This window comes from Brassica oleracea, chromosome C9 (assembly GCF_000695525.1).
Source record: "Brassica oleracea var. oleracea cultivar TO1000 chromosome C9, BOL, whole genome shotgun sequence".
NCBI lineage: Eukaryota > Viridiplantae > Streptophyta > Magnoliopsida > Brassicales > Brassicaceae > Brassica > Brassica oleracea.
Window position 1 is genome coordinate 33723697 of NC_027756.1, and position 9978 is coordinate 33733674.

The 9978-nt window shown below is 39.4% G+C and overlaps 3 protein-coding genes across 6 annotated transcripts in view; 2 read left to right on the plus strand and 1 right to left on the minus strand.

Annotated features, from left to right (window-relative positions):
- Positions 1-1284, plus strand: part of LOC106316102 — a 3007-nt gene extending 1723 nt beyond the window's left edge. For all 3 annotated transcript variants that reach the window (XM_013753970.1, XM_013753969.1, XM_013753971.1), the window contains one exon: positions 936-1284. In XM_013753970.1, coding sequence (XP_013609424.1) covers positions 936-1049 — 114 coding nt within the window. In that variant the 3' untranslated portion in view covers positions 1050-1284. The remainder of the gene's footprint in view (positions 1-935) is intronic.
- Positions 1285-2868: 1584 nt separating this feature from the next.
- LOC106318576 (sorbitol dehydrogenase) lies at positions 2869-4869 on the plus strand. Of its 2 annotated transcripts, XM_013756609.1 has the most exons (6): positions 3065-3165; positions 3310-3449; positions 3521-3588; positions 3677-4204; positions 4285-4472; positions 4551-4869. In XM_013756609.1, exons 2-6 carry the CDS (start codon positions 3332-3334, stop codon positions 4741-4743), a joined length of 1095 nt encoding a protein of 364 aa, XP_013612063.1. In that variant the 5' UTR covers positions 3065-3165; positions 3310-3331; the 3' UTR covers positions 4744-4869. The 2 variants fall into 2 exon arrangements, with proteins under 2 accessions (XP_013612062.1, XP_013612063.1); XM_013756608.1 differs by having other exon boundaries at positions 2869-3449.
- LOC106318575 (zinc finger CCCH domain-containing protein 63) lies at positions 4789-7572 on the minus strand. The gene is given in 9 exon segments (XM_013756607.1): positions 4789-5240; positions 5321-5418; positions 5503-5562; positions 5662-5781; positions 5853-5999; positions 6073-6174; positions 6291-6380; positions 6833-7179; positions 7182-7572. Coding segments are annotated over 9 exon segments (1296 nt in total). The 5' UTR covers positions 7366-7572; the 3' UTR covers positions 4789-5092.
- Positions 7573-9978: the final 2406 nt, after the last annotated feature.

A 9978-nucleotide genomic window follows, 5' to 3' on the forward strand; every position in this document is an offset into this window, starting at 1 on the left:
GTCTCTGCGGTTTTTTTCATTGTAACTTCTTGTTGAATATCTTTGACATTTACACAGTTTTAAAAGACACATAACCAGACACTCGATTCCAAACTACCAGAACCTAAAACATGGAAAATGGATTACATTAATATCCCCGATTTGTTGACTGGATAAAAACGCCACGTAGCCCACCGGCCACCGGACAGGCTTCTCCGCTCAAATGGCCGTCTTAGCCGCGTTATTTTAGAACCTGTTGTAAATATAACTTCTTCTCACTGATGTTTTGACGGCCATTCAGTCTGGAGAGATACATTTTCTATTTGGAGATACACGGAAAAAAAACAAGTGGTTTTGAATAGCAGATCCTATAGGCAAAATAAGAGTTGAAGTCATCAAAAAAGAAAATGTTAGAGATGGATCAAAAGCATAGGAAAGTCAAAGGGAGTCAGAGGCAAAGAAACAACAAACTCACGACGTAGGTTTAGTGGTGGTGAAATCATAAGGAATATTCCATAATGAAAAAAATCTACCTAGAGAAATTTGAAGAAATGATGATAAAACTGAACAAAAATAAGAACAATGATAATTTGATGGGATAAAGAAACAAAATATAAGAAGTGAAGGGTTGTGTCTCAAAAGGTTGCTTAAAATCAGTTGCAAAAAAAAAAGGTTGCGTCTCCTAAGAAGTGACGATTCAAAGAAAGGAAAGGGGAGATACCGTTTGCATGAGTATTCATGACGTAAGACTTTTAAATGAAACTATATTTTTATCCGTTAGATTGCATAGCATTAACAATCTCAACCGTATGATCTTATTTTTATTTTACTATAAAAAAAGTTGATGTCATCGGATACAGAATGCGAGTTTGCTATTATATATAGATATACACCGACTTAGTTGGCTGCTTCTTGTGTCTAGTCTCTCACGTCGATAGGTAAATTGGTTATTGCAGGATCTGTTGTTCTCATACAACATTGCAGTTGATAGAACTGAAGAAATGAAACGGGTGCTTGGCAAATCTGCAGCTAGTGTGGGGCTTCGTCTTCCCGAGGTTTACCAGCCTTGATCATTACACATTCCTCAGCCACTCTGGTTTCTTCATTTCCTTGGAGTCACATCTTGGAATAAGTGTGATCCTCTTTGTAGCCAGACAGACAGCTCTTGCATTCAAAGATCTGAGATGCATTCATTTCAATTTCTCCTTGTGTGTTTTTTTACCACATTACGTTTTGGGACAAAAAAAGGGGGGGAATTGGGGTGTATAACCTTCAAACAAATTATAATTCATTAGATAACTAGAACCCCTAACTTTCATCTACAGTATATGTATTTTATGTAATAATGTTATATTACCCTTCAATTCAACCTGTGTAACCTGCTGAAAATTATTTATTAAAAAAAATATTAAATAAATGATTTAATAAATTGTGGTTATCATTAGTGCACATCTTTTTCTCTTCTTCCTCTTTTCCTCCAATCTATGTTTCTTTTTCATACATACGAACACAAACCACTTCATCTCAAGACGAAGAAAGTGCATGGATTCTGGGTTTGTGGAATTGAGTTTGGAGGAGAAGATTGCACCGTAGAAAACGATGAAGTGACGTCACGATTTCTTTTTTTTTTTTTAGTTTCTTTAATGTTGTTGATCTTGATTTTTTCGTTGTTATTTAAATTGTTATAAAATGCTATATTGATATGGTATGGTGAAGAATAGTTACTTTGGACCAGTGAATGTGTGTATCACCATGTCTGCAAAAAGAGGAAGATGTGAAGAAGATGAACTCGCCGACTATACTATATGTAGTGAACGAAATTTATAGTCTAGTACGATTCTTATATTTTTGTACCATTCGCAAGTACCAAACTAAATAGTATGCTACGGTAGTTGTATTATTGTACCATCAATTGTTTGATAAATTCATTATTTATCAATTTCTAGTTTACAACTATATGTACTATACTATGTATTTTGTTTTATACTATTTGGGTTTAGAGTTTATACTTGGGTTTAGGGTTTAGTGATTAAGATTTAGGGTTTAGTATTTGGAAGGTGGGGTTTGAGGTTTGGGTTTATTGACTGTATTATGTATGTTCCATTTGACGATTAATAAATAGTGTTCTATTTTGCTCACCAATTTATACTATACTATATATTTTGTTTCATTCTATTTGGGTTTAAAGTCTATACTTGGGTTTATGGTTAGTGATTAGGATTTAGGTTTAGTATTTGGAAGGTGGGAGTTTAGGTTTGGGTTTAGTGATAGCATTTTTTGGGTTTAGTATTCAAAAGTTAGGTCTCAGTTTAGCATTGAGGAGTTGTGTGTTGGATTGGAGTCCTATATTATTCAAAAACTAGGTTTGGATTTAGTTTAATATTACATAATATTATATACTATTTTCAGATTTTGATAATTGGGTTTAAGGTTTATATTTGGGTTTAGGGTTTAATATTTAGATGGAATGGTAATGTTTAAAGTTTAGGATTTAGTATTCAAGAGTTGAGGTTTGAAGTAAAGTTTAGTATTTACTAGATGTGATTGGATTTTGAATCCTATTATATTTCAGTGATATGGTATAGAAAAATCAGATGCATATTTATGTGTTAAACAAAAGTGTGGTGTTAGTTGTATTACGTGTGATAATTAATTATGGAGTGTCAAATTGTTGATGTCATCAATTTTCTCACACTATTACTAGTAACTTGAACAAAAAAATGTAGTACAGGATAAAACTTGACATAATTGTTATGGACTTAATTATGTCAAAATCAATGTTTTGTACTTAATTTTCTTTTCAAATTTGGTCATTCGGCAAATTCACCCCAAAAAATATGGTTACCAAGAACATATTTTCAGGTTTTTGATATATATACAATATGTTGTATCAAACCACCAAAGTGAAAGAAGTGATGATATAATAATGATCTTCATTGCTAATCAAATAATAGTTATGATGCTCGTCACGAACTCGTCTCATTTGTCTTCAAAAACCACCTTTTGTTCTTGATTTTTATTAGCATCCTAATCTGATGTGTAACGTTATCCAACACATAGGAACCGTGTTCTCGGTCTGTCTATGTTTAGATTACGAGATAATGATAAGAAAGGATAAAAAGACTTTTGGGTTTATCCAAATCATATAAAAGCCAGCCATCCATCCACCGCTTCAATTTTTTTCTGGTTAATGTATTTTTAAGTATTTCTTTATTTATTTATTTGATGGTGATTTCGATGCTGACCCCTTTATTTTCTTTAATCATTCTTTAAGCCTGTGGTGGGTTTGGTTTCCGTTTCCCTTAAATCTAAAAGTTGAGATCAGTACAGGTGCTTTGAGCAGAGAAGAGTTATGGGAAAAGGAGGAATGTCTCAGGGAGAAGGCTCAAAGGTGGAAGAAGAGAACATGGCTGCTTGGTTGGTTGGTCTCAACACTCTCAAGATCCAACCTTTTCCTCTTCCTACCCTTGGTAAAGCGTATTCTTCTTCTCATGGGATTTGATTGGATTTGTATGTGACCTTTTTGTTCAAATCCTTGAAGGTCCTCATGATGTGAGAGTTAGGATGAAGGCTGTTGGAATTTGTGGAAGTGATGTTCATTACCTCAAGGTACTTGTAATAATTCAGAAAGAATCTTTTATTTCTTGATTGGTTATGGGGTCTTCTTAACATTAGTTTTTGATCTTACAAAACAAAGACCATGAGATGTGCGGATTTCATTGTGAAAGAACCGATGGTGATTGGACATGAATGTGCCGGGATCATTGAAGAGGTAGGTGAAGGAGTGAAACATCTAGTGGTCGGTGACCGAGTGGCTCTTGAACCTGGGATTAGCTGCTGGAGATGCAACCTCTGCAAGGAAGGAAGATACAATCTTTGTCCTGAGATGAAGTTCTTTGCAACCCCACCGGTTCATGGCTCTCTAGCTAACCAAGTGGTTCACCCTGCGGATCTGTGCTTCAAACTGCCTGAGAATGTGAGTCTGGAGGAAGGAGCAATGTGTGAGCCACTAAGTGTTGGTGTGCATGCTTGTCGCCGAGCGGAGGTTGGTCCTGAGACAAACGTGTTGGTAATGGGAGCCGGACCTATTGGACTTGTCACCATGTTGGCTGCTCGTGCTTTTGGTGTGCCAAAGATTGTCATTGTGGATGTTGATGATAACCGTTTATCCGTAGCCAAACGGCTAGGCGCAGATGGGATTGTTAAAGTGACAACAAGCTTAGAGGTTCATTCTCTTTTTTACTTTTTTGAAACATAATGATCTGATTGTATAAGATAAGAATTTGTTCTTTTATACTATTGCAGGATGTTGGTTCTGAGGTTGAACAAATTAAGAAAGCTATTGGGTCAAACATCGATGTGACATTTGATTGTGCGGGTTTCAACAAAACCATGTCGACAGCATTAGCAGCCACTCGATGTGGCGGTAAAGTCTGCCTTGTCGGAATGGGTCACGGTATAATGACTGTCCCTCTCACTCCTGCAGCTGCAAGGTAATAACCTCTTTTGAACATCACTTTAAGAAACTTTGAAAACAATTATGGTCCTGAAACAGTTTGGTTTTGAGACAGGGAGGTAGATGTGGTGGGTGTGTTCAGGTACAAGAACACATGGCCTTTATGTCTCGAGTTCCTTACAAGTGGTAAGATTGATGTGAAGCCACTCATAACCCACAGATTTGGTTTCTCTCAGAAGGAAGTGGAAGATGCCTTTGAAACCAGTGCTCGTGGAAGCAATGCTATTAAAGTTATGTTCAATCTCTGAAACAAAAATATAAAAGTATTATTTGGTCTTCTAAGAACATTTAAGTGTTTCTGTAATAAGAATGCTTCTGTATCATCACTCTCGTAATCCTTCTTCTTGAATAGATAAATATTTTGTTACGACTGATATGATGACCCATACAAATCAAAGTGTTACAAGATAGACAGTGCTGAAACTGGACAAAACTCTCCCAGTTATATCTCAAAACTCCTAACATGGCATAGTCTCGCCTAATTTCATCAGACCATGGCCTTTGCTAGGATGGACACAACACTAGTAAAGAGAGAAACTCATATATAATGGTACAAGAAGATCGTAGGAAAGAACTCTGACAAGATTTCGAACTCCCTCAAGACATAGCCGCGGTTATTGGAGCAGTGGACCACTTCCATACTTTAACTTGACCGGTTCCATCACCCGTGAAAAATATGCCCCCTGGACCTATCTGGATCGACCGTATCTCTTGCTTTGCAAAGATTTTGCCCCTCTCCGTAAATCTAATAAATGAACCTAAGCTTTCAGATAGCAAAATGAAGAACTGTAGGTTCAGAAATCAATTAAGTGTTGTGAGACTTACGATGGCAGGTCGTAGAGACGTAAGGTACTGTCGTTGCAACAACACAGCAAAACCGGCTTGGCTTCTGCATCATGTACACCACATAACGCTAGCACTCCCTGAATCCCATATAGACAATTCCAGAAGTTGTTACAGATTAGGACTAAAAGAGAGGATACCACACGTTTAAAGAGAAACTATACATGTTTTTCTTTGTGAGTGTATGTAACTTCCAAGTCGCCTCCTTCAACTGCAGCCCATATCTAATAGAGCCCAGAAAGAAAGAAAAAAATAAACGTCAACAGGGGAATGTAGAAAAGGTTCACAAGATTCTCTGATGGATAGTTAACAATGAACCTGACCTTGACAGTGTTGTCCAATGAGCAAGACAAAAGAAACTGATCCCAGCAAATAAGAGACATCACAACTGATGTATGATCCGTGAGCGTTTGTATACATTGAAGATTATCTAGGCTCCAAACCTAGAAACACATAAACCCAAAAAAATTAGCTCAAACAAAAAACAATGGAAGTTTTTAATACTAGGACTCACTTTAATAGATTTGTCCATGGACCCGGAATAGAGCCTATTGGCCCCAACATATAGGGTAACAACACCAAGTGTATGGCCAGTCAATGATGCCGCCGGTTCAAAGCAGTTGGTGGCAGCACTATATCTCCATGCCAATATAGACCCATCCTGCACGCAAAGTAAACAACTTCTGACTTACTTTACCAAAAGCTGATATATATGTTGCGAGTTAGAACTTTACCTGTGTGCCTGCAAAGAGTAGATCCGTACCCACAACAAAAGAATACACTTGGCCAACAGGTCCACTGAGACTCTGGTCTGTATTGGTTTCGATATTCCAAGCCTGTATTATTTATCAACAACAATACTATAACTCAACAAGCAAAGCAATAAAGCGGGTTCCTCGATATTGTGACAGTCAAGGAAGACAATGCTAATAGCACCAAATTTATAACTTACCTTCACAAGATTTGGCATGCCAACCAATAGCCACGGACCTTCACTAATCACACAGCCAACTTCCGCACCAAGATTGAGTACGCTTGTACACTGATCGAAAGAGAAAACAATAGTAGCCACGATAGGTAAGCTTAAAACAGTGTCTCACAGGATCAGAAATGAATTCCTCAAATACATACATGCTTCTGAAAAGGAGAGATGTAACAAGACATGGTTTTATAATAAGCTAGAACATCATTTAATTCAAAATATTCGTTCAGGATCTAAAAGAATCTGACCTTTCTTTTCCTATTGAATAAACTTGACAAGTTGCATTCTATCAAAGATCAAATAGCACCAAGGGAGGCTGAAAAAAAAAAAAAAATTACACACTTTCCTAATTTGACATGAAGACACCAATTTCCCACCAATATAGCTCATTACCGTACTTGTACAAATTGATTTCTCTCGAGTCACTCTACTACATCTAAACCAAACTATTTATTAAACAAATCATCAAGGCCCTCCCTGTGATACAAAATAAAAAAGAATGGAAAGAAGACCTGTCCAGAAGCACAATCCCAGACACGGATGGTCTCATCTTTACTCCCAGTGTAAAGCTTATCAGATCCAGAAGGCAAAGCAATCCCACTCACAAGCTTCTCATGCCCATCAAGCTGAGTCAGCAGCGAGAAACTATCTCCTTTGCTCCAGCAATGCAAGTATCTACACTTATCACCGTGACTACAGCTCCCATCCACCCAATATCTGCAAATCTTCTCCGTCTTGGTCACCGTCCTGTTCCCACCGAACCTCCCCCAGGTATTACTAGAGTTCCCGTTAAATCCGGGTCCTCTCCGGCGACCCGGACCCGCAAACCCAGATTCGTCAGCGACCCTTTTGTTCGAATAACCTGACTCGGAACCGGACCCGGTAACTCTCGGTGTAGAAACTGGCAAGGGTTCCGATTGCACCGCCCCGCCCGCCAGTACGACCAAACCTCCTGACGTGAGCCCTTTGCCGCCGCCGCCGGACGATTCGACCCGCCGAGTCGGTCGACGACTCGCTTGTTGCCTCCGTTCAAATTGAAATCCATTAGGCCTTTTGTATTGCCCTAACTCGCTCTCTTTCTATAGATTATCGTTTAATGTTTTTATCGGAACAAAACGAAGTTGATCAGAATTCGATCATGAATCAAGCTGTGGAATTCGAGGAAACCCTAGAAAAATTACAAAACAAAAGTAGGTTTTTGTGTTAAGAAAAAGCTTCGGATCATCTTGAGAGAGAATGAGACTATCCGTAAAGAGTTGCGTCAGCTTGACGACAGTAACTTATGTACCATTTTACCCCTAACGATATTCTATTTTACAAATTTTATTTTGTTTGTTTCACTCGTCTGTTTGTCGGAATGTCGATTAAAACCTGTTATTGTTCCTACCTTCTTTTTTTAACCACAAGTTGTTTTTCTTACCTTCAGTTTGAAATATGAATACATTGGACTTGCAAGATTGTTTTATTTCCGAACATACCGGTTGTGCTTTGTGGAAAAGATGATAAGAATGGCGTACTGCGATTACATTCTAGATTAAAGAGTACAGTGCAAATAGAATTTGGTTAACATCCTCAATAAAGCTTCGCCATTAGCCATGTTCGTTTAATAAACGCCGGCGTCAGCGGCAGCGACAGAAATTAAACCTACGCATGGCAACAAATTCATTGCTGTTCGAACAAAAATCAGCCGCAACAGACAACGCGAGACATGAAAACAGAGTTGCCGTTGACGCAGATATTTTCAGCGTCAATCCAATCCGCCGGCCGTCGCGTCTTTACCCAGCCACACCAAAAACCTCACCCATCCCCATTTTACTCTGTTATCCGATATGATTCCTGTTGTGTTTTTTGTTCGCAAACGCTGACGCAGCGATTGACAAAAAAACAGAGCTATTAAGCATGTTCGTTTCATAGTCGCTGCTTTCAGCGGCAGTGTTTAAAAACATACGGTAACAGACACAAAAAAAAAGAGAATGGAAAGTTAACAGAGCCGCCGATTGATTGCTGGAGATATAAAAGACGTGACGCTAGTGTCGCTGAAATTTTCCACGTCTGCGTCGGTGTCGGTTTTGTTTGTCATTAACTGCCGCAGCGGCGGGAAAACAAATCACCGGTGTTGTATGTTGCTGGATGAAAGGCTTAATTACCTGACGCTGCGGCTGGACACGCGATGAAGAAACAAGCAGGGGTATTGTAATTTGTGAATACAATAACAAACGCAAGCAAACCCGTTAATTCTGCTAACATGTAACAGGAGTTATGTTTGGTTTACTTCTTTAATTTGGTTTGAACATGTCTGCGGATTTTGTTATCTCAATTACGGTTTAACCTAGTATATGTAAGGCTTTGACCAATTTGGGAAAAACAATCAATCAATCAGAAACCTAATTCCTCATCTTCTTATTCCTCATCTTCATCAAACATCATCATCCTTTGTACTCGTCTTCTATGTTTTGATTCTCACGTCTTTGAATTCTAAGTGAGCTTCTAAATTAGGATCTATCCTTCCTGTTACAAAACAACAGTAACACAATCGGCACATAAAATTATAGGATACAAATATACGCTTCGTCTAGTCCAAACCAATATAAATTTTAACAAAAGAAACAAAATTGTGGTCTGAATAAACTATAAGCAAAGGAGGCATAAAGAGTGCAAGTGTGTTGTAGACTTGTAGCCAATGAGAATTTATAGTTTTTGAGTTTGAATCAAACTGTATGAGCATATGTATAAAGAAAAAGAATGTAAGTATGTTGTTTATCAACAACCTCACACAAACGACTATCTGCCCATATCCTCCTGTCTTTACCCTATTACTAGTAATCGGATTTGGATCCCTCAGTCTCCGGCTCATGTTACTTCCATGAGCATAGAGAGTCTACCATGAGCATAGAGAGTCTACAATTGTTGGGGTCAAAATCGGTCACGACAGAATCAATGTCTGAAAATCCGTAAAAATCGGCATCAACGTATTGAGCGACCAAGACACTCGGTCGGTCGCTACGTATTGAGCGACCTAGCTACTCGTTCGGCCGCTACGTATTGAGCGACCTAGCCACTCGGTCGGTCGCTACATATTGAGCGACCTAGCTACTTGGTCGGTCGCTACGTATTGAGCGACCAAGCCACTCGGTCGGTCGCTACGTATTGAGCGACCTAGATACTCCGTCGGTCGCTACGTATTGAGCGACCTAGATACTCCGTCGGTCGCTACGTATTGAGCGACCTAGATACTCCGTCGGTCGCTACGTATTTGAGCGACCAAGCCACTCGTCGGTCGCTACGTATTGAGCGACCAAGAGACTCGGTCGGTCGCTACGTATTGAGCGACCTAGCTACTCCATCGGTCGCTACGTATTGAGCGACCAAGACACTCTGTCGGTCGCCACGTATTGAGCGACCAAGCCACCGGTCGGTCGCTACGTATAGAGCGACCAAGACACTCGGTCGGTCGCTACGTATTGAGCGACCTAGCTACTCGGTCGGTCGCTACGTATTGAGCGACCAAGCCACTCGTCGGTCACTACGTATTAAGCGACCAAGACACTTGGTCGGTCGCTACGTATTGAGCGACCAAGACACTCGGTCGGTCGCTACGTATTGAGCGACCAAGCCACTCGTCGGTCGCTACGTATTAAGCGACCAAGACACTCGGTCA

Excerpts from the sequence above, each read along its gene's own strand:
- LOC106318576 (XM_013756608.1), top strand. The coding sequence starts at position 3,332 with ATGGGAAAAGGAGGAATGTCTCAGGGAGAAGGCTCAAAGGTGGAAGAA. Across the intron at positions 3,450-3,520 it reads TTTTCCTCTTCCTACCCTTG|GTCCTCATGATGTGAGAGTT; the intron begins GTAAAGCGTATT and ends AAATCCTTGAAG. Across the intron at positions 3,589-3,676 it reads GTGATGTTCATTACCTCAAG|ACCATGAGATGTGCGGATTT; the intron begins GTACTTGTAATA and ends TACAAAACAAAG.